Source organism: Crocodylus siamensis, chromosome 5, assembly GCF_052110815.1.
Source record: "Crocodylus siamensis isolate JL-2025a chromosome 5, ASM5211081v1, whole genome shotgun sequence".
Classification (NCBI taxonomy): domain Eukaryota; kingdom Metazoa; phylum Chordata; order Crocodylia; family Crocodylidae; genus Crocodylus; species Crocodylus siamensis.
This window is the reverse complement of record NC_143399.1, coordinates 70,953,227-70,972,350: the sequence shown is the minus strand read 5'-3', so window position 1 is coordinate 70,972,350 and position 19,124 is coordinate 70,953,227. Positions and strand designations below refer to the sequence as shown.

Sequence of the window (19,124 nt, the reverse complement as noted above, 5' to 3'; positions counted from 1 at the left end):
TTTTTTTACTTGTTTTTTTAAGCAGTAATTCAAATCCTAAATCCCAGAATGTATATAGATCTGTTCCACTACGTACTTGCTTTTTAAATAGTTCTCTAAAATCTTTTAGTGGAGAAATGGAATCCATCAAACTAGCCCCACAGTTCTTATCCATGGGATGATTCTAGCTTACCATTTGCTTTACAAATTACTAAAATAAACTTAATAATAAAAAACGGTAATTTTTTAATGGTAACTGGCAAGAAGTGCAGACTCAAAGACCGAATGTTGTTCTTTTGATCCTCCAAAAATCAGGTAATGCTGTAGATAGCCTGTTTAAATGCAAGATTTAATCCATGGTATGTACTTCATTCCTAAGTACTCTGCCCAACACAATGGATATATGTTCTTATTCAGTAAGATCGCATGCAGTAGACTCAGAGTGCTTTCAGTAAAGCTCTGTTGAAAGAGTTAATCCTAAATTCCCAATCTTTGGTTTTATACCCCTTCCATTAACAGACCTTATTGCATTTTGCTTATGCTTGTATGGATTTGCCAAAAAAGGACACTGTTTCACCATATGGTTCAGAATCTTGGGGTAGGGGAAGTTGTTTATTTTCTTATGTATGGAGGCTTATTATGTAGATAAAAGAATATTTACAACATTATTGCATTATATTGTGAAGTCTACAGATTTCAGAAATCAGCCTACCATTACTAATGAAGGTTTTGGTCATGTATCATCATTATATTGAAGCAGAACACACCAATGGGAAGGGCAGCAGTTCGTCATCCAGAGCTGCCACCACTGCTGGTGGTGCCCAAGATGGGCTCAGGCCAAAGCAGCCAGGCTGGAGCTGGGCAAGAGCAGATGTGGGGCAGTGTGGTGGGCAGGCACTAGGATGAAGGCAGGTGCCAGAGGATGCAGGCATTGCGGGGCAAGTAGCTGGAGGGGCAAAGAATCTGGTTTTTAGGGGAGTTGACTTAATTTCAGAGTTAGCTTAGGTCATTAAAAAAATTAGCAAAGTAATCCTACTTTGACTAGGGGTAGAATAACTGCTCTTGTGAAATTCTTCCCAGTTCTATATGACTATGAGTCTATGCCCTTTCTGCAGGTTGTGATAGTCTCAAACCAATGGGGGAAAGACTCCATCCCCATAGTAACTAATTATTTAGTCTCATCAGGTTACAAATTTTGTTCACTGATAGCCAGTGTAAAACAAAATCTTGTCTGGCCCCTGTTTCAGGCCTCTAGTACTATGATGGACAACCTTGCAAATTAAGGGGTGAACAGAAGTGACTCAATTCTGTGCTTTATCTTGCCATCCTTATCCAGGTGACTTTGAAGGTAGTGTCACAGTGGTGTTACTCCTGAAGGAATAGGTCACTCAGCATGGCTAACAGTGGCAAACTGGACCCATATAGAAGAAAACATCTTAGAATCTCAGGAGAGCAATCCAAGTAGTAGCTAGATTAATCCTTCCTTAATATTAATAATATAGAAAAATTTGAATATTCAGAGTAGGAAAACATTCTCCAGCTATAATTTCCATTCCTTAATGTTCTATGACATACCACAGCACTTTCTCTATATTACATATGGAAGGTGAGATTATCATTGACTTGAAAGTGTTTTAAGCCATTGCAAAGGTACCAAATTGAAAAGATAAGAAGAGGTATTGCAGGAAGAAAAAAACCACAAAACCCTTCAGCAGTACTCATCAAAAGTGAAGGATCTCAATTACATAAGAGAAAGAGGGCATAAAGATGTTGTAGAAGTGTAGATATAAACATTTAGAGGCCGAGGTAAGATTCTATAACTTTTTGGTTTTCAGTAAATCTATATACACCCAATCAATAATTTGTCATTTACAAACTTCAGCCTGAAGCTTATCTTCCATGAAAGTGTTCCAAGTGAGGTACAAGCTTCCTGACATTTCTATAGTCTCATTTTAATGCACTGTCAAAGAAGAGATTCACAGGAACAGAAAGAATCTTCCTGGTCACAAAAGTTAGCTTCTGCTATTCTTCATGCTATTACTAGCTACCTTTGAGCACAAGTCAATAAGTCCCAATTCAATTGCATTTAAAAATGACCAGCCAGACTTGGGGAGTGAGGCTAACCAGCTACTGCTGCTGCTAAATGCCCTGCAGTTCACATATATTTATCTCAATGAGAGTTGTTAGGTGATCAGTTCTTTTTGAAGGTCTGAAAGATGTTGACGTCAAAATAAGTATTTAGGAGCCTAACTGTAGGCTTCTTGCTGTAAAAGATTTTAGCTGTAGGTTCTGGAAACACTTTTATTTTGAGACAACAGCAAAAGATGGAATTCATTACACCTACATGCAGCCTGTAAATGTGGGGTAAGGGCATGGACTCCCTACCCAAGATCCCAGTACAAGATTGCTACCAACTTTTTCTCTCTGACATTTCACTTTATCAGATGAAGTAGGACCCCCCTCTGAACCACTGTTTGGAATGTAAGGGCCAGTGGGTTCATGTAAATGTGTTTTTGCAGGCTTTCTGTCATTGTACCTCCCTGCTCTGACCTAAGCAAGACCGAGCATTTTGACCCCATCAGGAGAAAGAGGGGGTGCACTGGGACCCTAGGATCAAACTTTTTGCCAGTTTGGGGGCCAAAAAGAAAGTTTTTCTTCTGGCAAGAGCTGTATGGGGGTTTTGGCCTTCCCATATAACATAAGGCATGGGCCTCTTCCTAGGATTATTTTAACAATATTGTAGTCTAAGAAATCTCTTGCTGTTGAAATGGCCAAAATAGCTTCCTTGTCTCTCTTGCTCTTTGCCTACTGCATATTTTAAGAGGTTTTTTTGTGTGGTATGTATGCTTAGCTTGAGTAGATGATTTTGTGCTGATCATTCACCTTCTGGATTAATATTTGTCTAGTAATGCAGGGTCCCCCATATTGCTCTGTTTCTATGATATGAGGCTGCTTCCCATCCCATACTCCTATGGTATGATCCAATTTATTGTATTGTTTCTGCAGCACCTCAGCTTAAAAGGTCAGATGAGCACACAGGTCTCTTTGGGTATTCAAATGTATGAACTCCAGGTACCTATAGCCTTTCCATTCCTCTCATCATCTTCTCTAACTCTAAAGGCTTGTATATAAAATAGTTTCCTTAATCCTACATATCACTTTTTAGCTATCTTAAAATCCCTTTTTGAAACCCATGTCCTTGATCTTTCCTTTCCTTATGATTTGTTCACTCTTGCCCAATGGAAAATATGTCCTAAGTTTTCTTGTTATCTCTTTTTATATAGGAGTATAAACTCATTACTGCCTGTATTCCTTGTAACTTTTTCTTGTAACTATTATGTATTTATAGCACTTGTGTATGTTTTGGAGGAATAGCAATACTTTTAAGTAACATACTGAACAAATTCATAACAGTCTGCATTATCAGGCGGAAGCAGCATGTGCTAGCTAGTTCTGGCGATGAGGTAAATAAATAGCTTGTAACCTGATTTCTTTCAAGCTAATGAAGAATGAAAGGATAACATTCTATGCTTGTGTCTCATGTGGAACCACACTGGAAACAAGGACACACACTCCTGCCTATATTAGAGTTTCCTGATAAACTTAAAGCAGGCAGAATCTCACAGTCCTCCCACAGAACTTCCTGGTCCAATCCTACATAGTTTTCCCAGAAATAGAAGCTTGCAGGACAGCTTTATTTCAGCCTGCTTTGTTTCTCCAAATTCCTCACCTTTGTTAATTATTTACAATATCTAGGAACTCAATGATTTGGTTATTTTAAATGTTAAAATTTTGAGTTTCTTTATTATCTTTACCTAAAAGAGACAGGTGCTTCAAAAAAGGGTAGGGCATTTCTATAATTCAACATTTCTCTGATCTGTTTACCATAATATGGATAATTAATTACAGGTAATCAATTAACATTAATTGCTGGTCACCTTTACAGACAGTATACACAGTAGAAGTTGCAGGTGGATATCAGGTGAGTGATTAACATTTGTTTCAACTACAGGAAACCCTCGCTATTCGCGGGTTCAGGATTTGCAGTTTCAAATATTCGTGAATGCCAAACCCGCACTGTAATACACTTAAAGGAGCTCCTCAGGAGCTCCGCGCATGCTGCTGCTGTGCTCCCCCTGCTGCTGCCATACTCTTGCCACCACCAGTGCAACCATGCCCTCCCCCAGATGCCGGGGGCACTGCGTTCATGAATGCAGTGCCTTATTTGCGGATTTTGCCATTCGCAGGGGATATGAGAATGTATTCCTCATGAATGCCGAGGGTCTCCTGTATTCATTTGGGCTAGAACACCTAAGTACTGTAAGATAATAGTGTGTCTTCTATGCTGAAGAAGACACAATCCTTGTGTTCAGACTCTTGAGATCAGAGAGGTTGTTTCAGTCTGTTTGCCTGTCAAACAGCTTGGCTTGGCTTTAACAGTTATTTTTGTGGGGAGGGGGTCAGGGTCTCTCCCTGCTTCTGCCACCAAACATATATAAAGTTTATATAGGGGTCCAGAGGAGGGACACTTGTATGGTCAAGGGGTAGTGGGGAGGTTCTACGAGGAGAGGCTAAAGGGCCTAAACCTACTCAGCCTCTACAAGAGAAGGCTGAGAGGGGATCTGGTTGCCGTTTATAAACTCACCAGGGGAGCCAATGGAAATTGGGTGAGACTCTGTTCCCCCAGGCACCACCCGGGGGTTACTAGGAATAACAGCCAAACTGCTAGAAAGAAGGTTCAGGCTGGACATCAGGAGACATTACTTTACAGTTAGGGCTGTTGGGCTCTGGAATGGGCTCTGAAAGGCTGCAAGAAAAAGCAGTAACATTGCCTGCCTGGTGTTTTTTGTTTACTGGAATATATATATATGTTCTTCAGTACCATAATAGTAAAATCACATTTAACATGAGATGCAAGAAACATTCCAGTAAACAAAAAACACCAAGCCGGCAACGTTAGTATCTGGACCACGCATGCCTGATCTTATGACCAAATAAAATATATATTTTGAACACTAACTGGGAGAGTGCCTATATATATAGATCTTACTCTCCCATGTATATAGGCACTCTCCCAGTGAGTTCCTATTATGATGTGTTGTTCAGATGCACCATAATTAATACTTCTCTGCCTCAATAAAATTACAATCAAAGACCTAGCAAAGGAAGCTGAAAATTACCATTAATGTACCAACACTTTCCTTCCTGATGACACAGTAGCCAAGAATGAATTCAACAATTTTACTGCTAATTATTCCAAACACCTAGAAATTCCAAACCCAACAGTTTTTCTATTAGGGTTTTCTAAATATGTTCTGTTTTTATACATTACAAGCCTCTATTGTCCATATTATCAAAATGCATACACTTTCAGTTTCTCTATTACAAGGTTCTCAAACAAGAACTATTATACCTGTTGGGATGTTCATGTTATTCACTATCATGCTATCTGAAGTTTTTTTCAGGGACTTCCTAAAATTTTCTTTGTTTCCCACAGAATCAAAGCTATCACTAAAGAAAAGTTTAATTTTTCACTGAAAGCTCAGTTTCTTTAATATTGTCAAATGTATGCCTTGGTATATCTGCCACAATATCATTCACTAAGCTTATTTAACATACTTCTGAAAATGAGATTAAAGTGTAATTTATTACTGACATTTGTTATATAAAGTTAATTATATAGTGAACTGCACAGACTTAAAGTGAAAATTGTAAAACATTTTCTCAAAGTTATCACCACAATATTTGTTTGTTTTGGGGTTTTGTTTTGTTTTTTTACATGGTTGGTATGTAAGTGGTAGTACAAGATTTAAAAACAAACAATTGTATGGCCCCTCACAACAGATTGTCAGAAAACTGGGGGAAAATATTAACCTTTTTTTTTCTCTTTAATCACTGTATTTTTCTGGTGGCTATATATTTTATTATGTGAAAATGAAGAGAAGTTTAGACATACGTTTATGACTGCTTAACTGACCAGGCTAAACATTCAGAAAGATGAAGCAAACTTCAATTTAAAAACCACAATCATCTCTGCTATGGTTATACAGGTCAATAATATGAATACACTGCAGTGGCACAAAAAGGATTTAGGCTATGGACAGACATTTTAGTTTTCTACTCTCCCAGGAGAAACCATGGGTATACAGATATTCAGGATTTTTCTCCGCTCCTCCCCTCAGAAAAAAAAAAAAGGCTGTTCCAGGAGAAAAAAAAACTGGAAACAACCAGGGTTAGCGCTCTCCCAGGAGAGTTACTTCTGGGAGAACAAATATTTGTACGTATTCTCTTCTGAAAGAAGCCCCAGTACAGCACAGTCCTCCAGTATCTCACTCCATGGTATCTTACTCCTCCAGTATCTCACCCTTTCTTTTAAAGATGTTTGGCAATACTCAGAAATAATTCACTGTTTTACTTGATATTAGTATGAGTTTCAGTTATTTCACTACCTTCGCATTCCTTACATGTATAGGTCCATTAAATACCTATTGATTTCAATAGTTTAGGCTAGCTTGCTGATTTCAACAGGCTCTGTTGATGAAAACAAAACTATATGAAAAGAATGAAAATGGACGTTAATATTTATTTTAGTTTCTTACAATTGGTCCAGGTGGGCCTTGTGGGCCTTCTCCTCCTTTTAAACCAGCTGGGCCCTAAAAAAAAGGAGAGAAGCATGTTACGCTGAGAAAAATGAAGCAGCTTCACATCATAACATATTTAATAGGAAGGATTTTAAAAACTTAAGGGGAAATGACTTAATATATTAGCACCATTGGATGAACAGCAGTTGAAATCTGGCCCTTCTGGGTGTTCATTTGCTGCTCTCCATGGACTTTATTTTCTGACCAGAGTGAAAAACTTACTGTAAAGAAAGGCTTACTAGATTATCCTCTTGGATTCTATGCAAATACTGTTTGCCATAGTTCTCATCTGTGTCTATACAGTACCTGAGCTCCTGGAAGGCCTCTTTCTCCTGGAAAACCACGAAGACCTGCTGGCCCATCTTTTCCAGAGATGCCTTGAGGACCTGGATCACCCTGTGAAAGTGTATTACATGGTAATAAATGAGGAAGTTTGAAAATAAAAATGTATTAACTCTTGTGTAATAACATGCCAAATTCTGGTTAAATGAATGACAAATAATATCCATCCACCTAATTAATCAACCCTTCCATCCAGGTACTCCACAGTCCCCTAAACTTAATTTATGAGTATCTTAAATTTATACCTAAGTTACATTAACTTGACTTGAGTACAAATGTACCTGTGGCCCCATAGTACAACAATAAATATGTGGCCATATGTAAACCACTATCTTCCCCAACTGTTGGCTCAACCCTACTCTCAGTGAAGCCAACAGAAAATTTTCCCTTCTTCATTGGGAGCAGGAGCAGTACTAAATGAGGGCCTTTAATTTTGGCAAGCTGCTAAGATATGCTCATTTGTGGGAAATCTTGTTCTATTCTATATCTGGTAAGGACATAAAAAGTATATCTTTGCAAGCCCATTTATCCCATATATCACCTCTGCAACCCACTTTCAAAAAGCAATATAATACCTTAGCGCCTTCCTTCCCTGCAGCACCTGGAAGGCCTTGCTCACCCGGTGGGCCTGGAGGACCTGGGTGACCTCTTTCACCAATTGGGCCAGTCTCACCAGTAGGACCCTAAGCACAATAATAACACTTCAGTCATCTTGAGCAATTTTAATACTTTTTTTTTTTATTGGTTAATCCCTAATCTTCTCCCACAACAATTTTTTTTTCAAGGGGCTCCCAGTGTCTGTTATGGAGCACCATTGCCATTAGATAGCATGAATTCCTCATCTTCACCTGCAGGCAAAGTTGCCTTGTGAAATATTCTCATCTTATAACAAATCTCAGAACATATCCTTTCTGTGGATATATCTGTGCATCTTCCACAAAGTAAAATCCTGACCCTGCTCCACAGTTACTGAAGGCCCCAAACTCAGCATTGCTCAGATATTGGGACAGCTTACAGAAAGCAAATGGAAGCCTGATAAACCAATGTGCCATTGGAAGCAACTCAAATAAGTAACCCAAAATAAGAAATACAAATAAAACCTTGTTAGTTTTTAATTAACCAATACATCTCACCCATAAATCTCACCAAAAAACCCAACAGATTAACATACAGGTTTCCCTCAATTTATGCGGGTTCTTTATATGCAAATTCATTCTTATCCAATGAGTATATTTAGACCCATAATGTGTTATATGAGAGGTAAATTCACTCTTATGCAATCAGCATAGATCCCCTCCCCCCAACCCAAGCAGGTAAGTTTGTGGGGGGAGGAGAAAGGGCTGTGGCCCCACTCACCCCAGCCCTGGCTGCAGCAGCCTCAAGAGCAGCTGACACCAGCTGCCTGCACAAGAGCACAGTGCAACGCAGGAGCAGAGATGAGATGGGTGGGGACAAGTGGAGCATGGTGCATCCCAGAGACTGCAGGCAGCTGGCACTGGCCACTCCCTGGGCTGTTGCAGCTGGGGCTGGGGTAAGAGTCACTCTATTCTCTTTGCTTTTCTGTCTTGTGCAGCCCTGGAAGCGGCACCCCTCTCCCCACCCCTTCCCTACTTCCAGCCTCCCTCCCTCCCTGCCATGGGAACCTATCCCTATTTGTTATGTTGCAAAGTGGGTTTGCTTTATGCAAATTTGATTTATGCAACATTCTCCGGGAACGCATGTACAGCATAAATCGAGGGAAACCTTTACTTTCATCTCTTAAGAGAAGGCCAAATAGTACATTTTTTCTTTCTAAAACTGGTTGAAATATAGGGTCTTGTTATGCATTCTTAACTTCTGAAAACTCCCACTTCTCACTTATGTAAATAACAAACTCATACATAGTGAGGAGCCAGTCCTAGTGTTTTATTTTTTATAGAGTTGCTTGGCAATTGCTAAATTTGCTATATGTAAACTGGTAGTGCTACAAGTAACAAGATGATGAAAAAAGGTTCTATATAACACTATGTAAATGACAATAATTAACACTAGATATAAAACAATCTGCAAGCATTATTGTATAATTAGATATATATTAGAATCTATACCTGGGGTCCAACAACACCACCTGGGCCTGGAGGACCAGTTTTTCCTTGAAAACCCTGAAAATGAAAAATAACATATTTATAGAAAGACACACTGAGGTACAGAGGAAGCAAAATCATTCCAATGAGGAGGCGAAATATGAGATCTTTGTAGGGGATCATCCTCTTCAAGAATTAATACTGAGATGTCTATTATTCCTGTGTATACTTCAATGTGAAATAGTGATAAATCTTTCCAAAAAGTATCATTTCCAATCATTCTGAAGTCTGCATCTATGGTTGTGAAGGAATTCCACTCAGTTTCACAGATCTCTGTCAGTTAAATTGATTAGGTGATTCTGAATGCGTAAGTGATACTGCTGAGACTCAGCTAAAATACATATTTTTACACATATTCATCATGAATCACAAAGCCAAACTTGACAATGCTTATATAAAGAAAAGCACAGAGGGGATTGGGAGAAAAGAAAAAAGAGAAAATTGAATGAAACAGAGATTCAGAAGTGCTGCATGCTTGCATTTTTTAATTGAGTAAAGGCTGAATGTGATAAAAGGAGTGTGAAAGAACTTGAAATGACAGAAATCAAAAGGAGAATGTATATTAATGTTAATATTGTTGGGACAATTTTTCAGAAAGTGCTGTATTTTGCTGCATTTCCAGTTCCTTCTCAAGAGCTGTATAAGTAGTTAGAAAATTCTCTGGTATCTTCACTTTATTTGTCCAAACGTTTATTGGTGCCATTTAGGCTCAGAATAGAATAGATGTTCCATTCATCCCTGGACAAGCTGAGCTTCCATTTGTCCCAGAAGAGAACTATACTGGGCCTGGCATGGACAAATATCACCCTTTTAAATCAGGGTTTAGTGAGCAGGCTGAATGCACTGCCATGTTTCTGCTATTGATTCCATGATGAAATCATAGGGTGACCATTCAGACATGTTTTGAAATGTCCTGGGGTAAACTGTTAGTACTTCTTAACCTGTAAGTCTTTTTAGGACATATGCCAAGACAATGAATATGGGCGTCTGAATGAGCACTTGGACCTGGAATAACCTGGTATATCCTGGGGCAAATTTGATGTCTGTTTGTAGACTTAGAAACAACTCAGCAATGGAAGAGATTCATAGCTACACAACCTAAGGACAATGCAGTCTTTGCCTCACCATGCAGAGGTTCTAACATAGTACCCACTATAGGGATCAGGACTCTGTGTCCTTCATCCCTCTCTCTTTTCCTTCTACTATGTATCCATAAGAAATCCAGATACAATCTGATGCAATACTAGTTGTGGCTTTTGGGGCTTATATAGAAGTGCTGCTTGTGTAAGAAGAGAAAGGAGTGCTGAACTCGAGCCATAGTCACTGAAAATCCCTTGAAAACTGCTACTATTCACAGCTTTAAGAACAGTGCGTTCACTAGCATTTAACTATTCCATCAAGCATGTATATAAGCAAACAGAGCATACTCTCATCTGATTTTTGCAACAATTCCTTAAAGCTGAATAAATTGTAGAGAAGAAGAAAATACTAGTTGAAAACAGCAAGGCAAAATGGTTAATTTCTACAGAAAATGGAAAATACTAAACTGGAGAGGTGCCGGCTAATTTGACTACTTATGGACCTGATGCCTCCTTATTAGCATCAGATGACTTCAGCAAAACTTAGAAGTCACTTCCAAGGAGATGAATATTATTTTTTTCTTGACTCTAGATTTGTCATTTATTTAGAATATTAGTTTAACAGGAAAAATTGAAATCTTTAGAAATCCAGTATAAATGATAGAAAGAGTCTAAAATATTTCTCATTAAAATGTGGATTCCCCCCTGAGCCTAATTCCATAATATGGATTTGAACATAGCTCTCACTAAAATTAACAGATGCCTAAGGAAGGATCATAACTTTTGCTTCTTAGGGCCTGATTCACCATTATAATGCTATGTTTCCTTTAGTAGACAATGGCTTTTCAAGAAGATAGATTTTTTTTTCAGTGAGTACCAACAGCAACCAGAAAAAAAACATTTCTGGTTAGTATTTCCTTTCAAAACTGGCATAAAAGCACTTCCCAGATACAGTAAGGATTGTAAAATGAGGCCATAGTGTTGGAGACTATAACTGGTTACACAGATGGAATTGTTGCACTACTTGATATTGCACTCTTCTGTTTTTAAGGGAAGAGCAGAAACTGTCCCTGTAATTTGTCAAAGAGGATTCCCCAGACTAGTGATTTGCCTTCAGCAGCCTCAAAATAGCTTCCAGAATTCTGAAGCTGGAGTCTAAAAGGCCTTTTGCACATTGACAATTACTACACTTTACTGTATTGGTTCATTCAAATCTTTATCCAAATCCTAAGAATTATATACAAATCTCTCTGGCTTGAATCTACAATGGTAGATTCCTTATCCAATTCCAGTTTAAATGATTTTTTTTTTCAACTAAATCTCCATGTTTTATTCCATTAGTCTTCAGGAGTGTTGCAACTTAAATGCAATGCCCTTCTGGAATGTATCACTTGCCTAAATAGATGTCCTTCCAGCAAGAAATCCCAAATAATTCTGCCTTCCTGGTCCTATCAGTCTTGATTCCATTTTGCTAAATTGTTAGGTTTCAAGTTTTATTCTGCTTCATTACATGGCACTTGATGACAAAGGGAAATACTATGTTGTTTCTGACAGATCTTCTTCAAAGTATTATGCTGCCTCTAACTGTATTGTATTCTTATGCTCAGTGTGATGCTAATAATAGGGCAAAAGAAGAAATAATCTTATCCTTAATTAGAGAGATAAATCATGTTGTCAGATGTGGCTTTTTAGTGTTGCACGAAGAAATACAAGTATGTACCAAAAACATCATCTTTCCCTTGATTCCTACGATTTTAGTCAGAAAGCAGCATCCATTTCTTCTTCCTGTCTTTTTCTTTCTAAAAATCACAATGAACTCAGCAGATGAACAACAGCTTTGAACAGCAGAATCAAGTTACTTACAGTTTCACCCCGCTGCCCTGGGTGCCCGGGCAAGCCATCTTTTCCAGGTGGCCCCTGAAATAAAAAAAAAAAAAAAAAGAAATAAAAATAGATTCCTTAGTTATTTCTGGTTGTGGAAAGAGTGCACCATTTAAGCCCAATAATATCTCTGACTTTTTAAAATATGCTTTCAGGACAGCATTCAGGACAGCTTTAGGATAGCACTCAGGACTGATTTGATAGCTTTTTGATATGTTTTTTCAATATTTTAGTTTTCTGTTCACTCTGTAATTTGGAGGAAAATTATTTATGTAATTGTGGTGTGTGTGTGTGTACGCGCGTGCAGATATGTAACATTTCTAAATTCACACCAAGTCTCTATATTTGCAATCTCATTTCCTGTTCCTAAACCATAAATTAAAGCAAGCTGTTTTAAAGATAAGCTTTATTGAGAAGTTTTTCCCTTGGCAGAGTTCAGCATAAGGAGAATCAAAAATGGCAAAATGATTTTAAATGCACACATATTGTGATAAAGAAATCAAAGGTTTTTTTCCTTTAACTCTTATTCTTTCTAAGCAGAACCAAACTCTAGCATCAGCATCATTAGGGAAATGCATCCTTAGCATATGAATTTACCTGCCCTGGACAAGGTGTGAAGTTTAAATTAGTTTTTGGTCTCTCCTGGGCAAACATTATACTGTGCTTGTGTAGGGTTACCGTATTTCCAATTCCAAAAAAGAGGACATCTGTCGCACGCGAGGCGGGGAAGTATATGACTGTGAGGGGCAGTGATACGTTGGTGTCCTGGCCCTGCCCATTCCATTGCCCCTCAATCCCAAGCCAAAGCCCCCCCCACAGCCCTGCTCCTGCCCCTCACTTCCGACCCAGGGACTCCTGGCTCTGACAGGGACGCTCACTCCTAACCCACAGCCCCCCATCTTTACTGGTGCCCCTCAATCCTGACTTGCAGCCCCCTGCCCTGCACTTTGGACCCACAGACCCCAGCTCCTCACTTCCAAGCCATAGCCCCCTGCTTCCTCTCCTGGCTGCCACCCCCCCACCCCCCTCAAACTTTTTCCCACAGTGGGCTGCAACCTACAACTCAGCCTCCTCCACAAGTTGCAGTCCCAGACCCCATGGTGATCAGATGCTGCTGCAAGAGGAATAGATAGAAAAAGGTGGGTGCTAGGATCCTGGGGGTGCTTTCTCTGCTGAGGCAGAGAAACTAAACTGAACTTGATAGTCACTAGGACACTGGAGACATCTCCTCTGCAGCCTGGCAGCCTCGCAGTTCACTACTGTACCCCAGCACCTGGACAGCTTCTCCCAGCACCAGTGGTAACCCACCCCCATCACACAGCTGAGTTGACCAAAATTCTGGACATTTGACCATATTTAACCTCCCCACTTCCCCAGATGAAGATCGGAGGATCCAAAAAAGGACATGTTCAGGAAAACCCAAATGTATGGCAACCCTATGCATGTGGGATGCAAAGGATAAAGAAAAATAATGTGTGTAAGATTCCACTGCCCTTGCAACTACTACCTAGGGAAGATAACCGGAGTGGGGGTGTGCAACCTTTCTGACACAACATTTTCCACAGCAAAGAACTTAAGGAAGTTATTATGTTACGATAGCAGGGAAGGCTGGGATGCTAGAGTTGGTGTACAGGTTGTTGGGACCTCTTTGTGTGTTATCAAGACTTTGGACTGCAATCTTGTTCCACAGAACAGGTGGGAAAAATTCTTTCAGAGTCACGTAAAGTAGACATCCATCCATCCTCTGTTCTCTCCCAGGAGTATTAGAATAGGACAACCTACTTCTGGTTTCAGTGGAACTAAAAACAGAGTAAATTTCTATGGATCAAATGTATGATACCATGACAAAGCAGGCACTACCTTTTGAAACAATAAAAAATAAGCCAGATCAGTAGACTTACTTTCCATCAGGAATAGGCTCTTAAATTAATATTGTATCCAGCAAGTAAAATATTTTAAGTTAATGTAGACATTTATTAGGTGAAATGTAACAGAAGGAGAGAGAACATATGGGTGATTCTGTTCCACCTTGCTCAGATCCCTAAAAAACTGTTAATACAAAATATATGTGGGTCTTCCTCTCCCTTACTGTTTTTTTTGTAATCTTAAGGGTAAAATGATGCTCTCTTACAAAACTGGGTGCATTAACAAATTTTCAGAGACTTGAGCAGGGTGGAATAGAATTGCACTTAAGCAGCTAAGTCCACTCATGCACCTAATAGGAGGAACACAATTTTGCCAAGTGTGTATGCCTCCTTGGTGCATATGCATTCAGAATGAGTTTTGAAGAGCTAATTATGGGAAGTGATTTTATGTAAATGAGTTTTCAAGCTCATACTGCTGCTGTTTCTAGCATTTCATTTGTCTTCCTTACATGCAGTACTTTAAAAAAAAATGTTCAATCAGATGAGCTTTAAGGATGAATCCAATGCAGCAAACATCGTGTATTATTAAGTGGTGGTTAGAGTGCATGCAAATAGATAAGGTACTTTTTTTTACTTTTTATAAACATAACCAAAAAAAAAAAATCTGCCCTCTATGAACCTGGAAAGACTTAAATGACAAGTCACAACAGAATGAACACTGCATTCTAATAGATTGGTAATCTGCATTTTAAAAAGAAGTATGTAAAAGGTGGATGGATATACATGACAGACTCCAGCAGCTTGCGGGGGGAGACTCTCTCTAATAAACAAGCTGATAATTTACATTTTAATGTATCCCTGAGTATATATTTCCATTAGTAGCAGAAAATGTTGATTCTCTGGATCATGGTGTATGAATAAGAGGTCTAGCTAGATGCCTGATGAATCTGCTATACAGAGTCCTGAGACCATCACACCAAGACCTTTGACTCGTATGGCTAGGCAACAATACGCAGGAGTGGAGGCTACCTAAGACCTACCAACCCCACTTTAGACGACTGAAACAGAATCTCAAGGGCAGATTTAGTCCAGACATTTCGTGCTTCCATGGTTGCAACTTCTGCCACAAAGCAATAGGTAAGAATTGCTGCTCACTGCCTAACCCCTCAGTGAGGGTGCATTTCTGTTAGGGTGATGCCACCTAGTCTCTCTCCAACTAAGGAGTACCCACAAGGCAATGGGCCTAGGATTTTGAGACTCCATATACTCTCATTAATTTGGAGTTTGCAGTGTTGTAGTATTTTCCAGAAATTACCCCACCACACAGACCCGCCACATTACCACCAGGCTTTCCAATCTAATGAAGTTTACTGTCATACTCAGGACGAATTTATATTACATGCAATATAAAAAAATCCTAAATATAAACTAAAATATTTATATGATACATTCTCAGATACTTCTGTCTACAATGGGAGTCCTTTGTTCTTTCCTTTCCTGCTAACAAAATATGTGCTGAAAAGAAAAAAAAAATACATATACATATATATAAAAAAATACATATACATACACACATACATATAGCACATATATACACACACACACACACACACACACATATATATATATATATACATACACACACATATATATATGAAAACAAAAAGGGAATTCAGAGTTCCTGCTGAAACTTCATCTTCCCCTAATTTTGAAGTGCAAAGTTCTTGCAGGACTCCCACTCCCAGTTCAATACACAAATGCTACATCTCTTATGAGCTGCAACAGTTAGAAACTGGACAATCTCACTCAGTGCTTTGAATATCTAATTTCTGCAGGGATTTACCACAGCCTTAATGGTACTTAATCTTAAAAGAGATTTGCTTGTTTGCAATCTACATATTCTACCCCAGATACATTATAATTAATCGAGTCTAAGATATTTGTGACAAAATGTAACATAGTTCAAATATCAACTTCAATAATCTTCTATGGCAAATTATCTGCATAATAATGATGTAACTTTTAAAAGATACTCACAGGAGGTCCCTTTGGTCCTGGGAATCCAACAGGTCCTTGAGGCCCTTGTGGTCCCTAACATGAAGATAAACCAAAAGGTAAAGTATTATTCCAGAGGCTGTGTCATCAGACCAAAGAGCTTACTTCAATTAAGTTAGCTCATGAGTTTTATAGATAAGATTTGGACACAAAGATATGGCCAACTATGAATTTCACATACATATTGCTACCAAGAATTCAAATACACACGGGTTGATGGGATTGCCTGTATGACATAATGCATGACATGCAGTCCTTTATCACATCAAACGCAACTGCACTTTGCCAACTGTTTGGACAATTTTTCCAACATCTAGCAAAAACTATGGGTGCAGACAGAAGTGACAATTTTTCCTGGATCTGACCACAGAAAGCAATCTATAGCTGTGGCCAAACACAAGTGCATGGCTGCACACTACTTCAAAAATGGCTGATTTGGTGAAAATTTGAAAACTTATTGCATGAGGGTTCAGATGAAAATGTTTCAAATCACAGTATCTTCTGTAACTTCTGTCTGAACTGCCTCCTAGCTCTGTCACTGTATTCAGAATGGGAGAGCAGAAAGGGTGTGGAGGGAGTTCAGTCTGGGGTTTTTTCACTTCTCCTGCTGGAGGGCAGGGTGGGTATATTGAAGGTTCCCTGAGGTGGGGTTGCTAATTTACCCACCCTGCCCTCCAGTGCTGGCTGGGGAACCCCTAGAATGAGCTCCCTGTGCTCTTCCCCCCCCCTGCTTCTGAAAACAGGGACAGGCTCTCAGGCATAAGGGGCTGTTGCTGGGGGAAACCAGATGTAGACTGGCTGCCAGCAGCTAGATCCACGCCCTCCCCTCCCCTGCCCAGAACCAACAGTGAACTCCTGTTTGGTCCAGGGGACTGTTGTAATTCAGAATGCTGTACTTCTGTCTGCACCCTATGCTCTTGAAAGAAAGTTAGCAACACAGAGGGCATATTTCCAAAAAAGATGATACTTTGCTGCATACTTTTGGAAAGTTTGAAAAAATACGACAAAGAACTAGCTTATATGATGGTCAATTTTAGCAGCACTCACTAAAAAGTAACTACATCTTTTCCATTTGATCACTGCTGAGATTTGATGTTAATAGTCTAAATGGGGCCCAGTTTCACACTGTTTTAAAGACTTTTACCTGTTAGAAGACATGCATAAGGTAATAAAGCAAGAAAATAAGCAGAATCCTTTAAGAAAAAAAACAGAGAACCCTTGTCTTATTCTATGTGGCTACACAGCAAAAATGTGTATCCAAGTCATTCGCTTGTCCTGCTCTACATATCATGCTGCTGTACAGTTTCACTAGATCAGCTTCAAAATATGCTAGAAATTTCTGCTTAAAATGTCAAGTAAAAATCCTGCAAAGGGAGTCCGCCATCTCCTGTGAATTATGACAGCTTTCTGCTCTTGTGGTAAGGCACTAACTGTCTTACAGTCCCTTTGAATCTCATTAATTACAACCTGAAATGTAAGGAAATGCTGACTTAAAGCCAAAAGTATGGCTCCCTCTTGCAGTGGGAAAGTGTTGTGTGTCTCTCTGTAAGGAAAAAGGCTCTTTGTTTAGGAGCAGACAGAATTTGGTCTTAAGTGAATCCAGTTCCCGGGCAGAATTTAATTACTATTTATTAGCAAATAAGACTCAACCATGTGGTTTGGTTACCGAGAAAATGTTCCACACCAGAATTAATATACATTTTCCTTGATTCTATAACACTATCCACATTCTCTAGTACATCTCCAAAAGAAAGTCTCTTTATACACAGTTATCCATAGGTTGAACCTTCAAACCTCCCCCACTTTAATTATACGCCATACTGCATATTACTTGATTCACTTTCCTGTATAATATTCAGAAACAGCAGAGACTTCAGTTGCCTACAAATCAGAAGCTCTTAAAAGTAGGGCAGTGTAAGAAGAAAAATTTTAAACTTGGTTCACCTAAATATCAAACAAATTGATTCCTCTCTAGCATTGGGTTAAAAGCAGAGAACTTGTTGTACTCGGCATTGGTGAGGCCACAGCTGGAGTACTGCATCGAGTTTTGGGCTCCACAATTCAAAAAGGATGTGGAGAAGCTTGAGAGAGTGCAGAGGAGAGCCATGCGCATGCTCAGAGGTCAGGAAAACAGACCTTATGATGAGAGGCTGAGCCATGGGGCTCTTCAGCCTGGAAAAGCGCAGGCTCAGGGGTGATCTGGTCACCACCTATACGTTTATCAGGGGTACTCACTAGGAGCTGGGGGAATGTCTGTTCACCAAGGCACCCCAAGGGATGACAAGGTCAACCGGTCACAAACTCCTCCATGACCATTTCAGGCTGGACATAAGGAAGAACTTCTTTACTGTCTGAGCTCCCAAGTTTTGGAATAGACTGCCACCAGAGGTGGTTCAAGCACCTACTTTGAATGCCTTCAAGAGACATTTGGATGTTTTATCTTGCTGGGATCCTATGATCCCTGCTGACTTCCTGCCCCTGGGGCAGGGGGCTGGATTTGATGATCTTCTGAGGTCCCTTCCAGCTCTAATGTCTATGAACTCTATGAAATCTATAAACTCAAAGGCTAGTTGCCATTTCTTGCCCATAAATCTCTCCCCTACTCTGATCCTCAAATCCTGAGGTTTTCTAATGAAAAAAGTTTGCATTTTTTTAACTCCTAATATAGACTTCAAATTTCAAATCACTGGGCTCATGGTTCATATGAATAGGAACTACCTGAATACTATCTTGTTGTTAAATTTACATTTCCTTTTTTGTTATTATATTTTCTTTAAGTTATCCATAGAGGAAAGACAGTTAACACCTACCAGCTAGTAGTTGGAATATTAGTTTCACCTTTCCTCACTCTTCATTCTGTGCCCCATTTTGGAGCATATGGGCACTCTGAATGAATGATCTGTAAGGGTCACTGTCAGATGAAAGGGTATGCCTGTTACATTTCTCCTTTTGCTGTAACTAGTTAGTTCCTCTCATGGATGTCTCTTCTGCTGTCTCATATCTGTCTATCATTCCCTTCTTCATTGTTCACTCTTCCTTGATCCAGTTCCTAGATCCTTGCTTACCAGCTCCATACGGAGGACTCTATAGCTCCTTGCCTGGCCTTATTCTTCCTCATACTCATCATCATTAAGCCTCCTGCTCCGCTCATTACTCCCT

At 39.4% G+C, this 19,124-nt stretch overlaps 1 protein-coding gene across 9 annotated transcripts in view; it reads right to left on the bottom strand.

The window, feature by feature from the left end:
- The window catches only part of COL11A1 (collagen type XI alpha 1 chain), a 256,244-nt gene that overhangs the window by 89,916 nt on the left and 147,204 nt on the right, over window positions 1–19,124 (bottom strand). For all 9 annotated transcript variants that reach the window (XM_090048879.1, XM_090048883.1, XM_090048880.1 and 6 more), the window contains 6 exons: window positions 15,948–16,001; window positions 12,028–12,081; window positions 9,050–9,103; window positions 7,538–7,645; window positions 6,927–7,016; window positions 6,579–6,632 (listed from right to left, as the gene is read on the bottom strand). In XM_090048879.1, coding sequence (XP_089905005.1) covers window positions 6,579–6,632; window positions 6,927–7,016; window positions 7,538–7,645; window positions 9,050–9,103; window positions 12,028–12,081; window positions 15,948–16,001 — 414 coding nt within the window. The remainder of the gene's footprint in view (window positions 1–6,578; window positions 6,633–6,926; window positions 7,017–7,537; window positions 7,646–9,049; window positions 9,104–12,027; window positions 12,082–15,947; window positions 16,002–19,124) is intronic.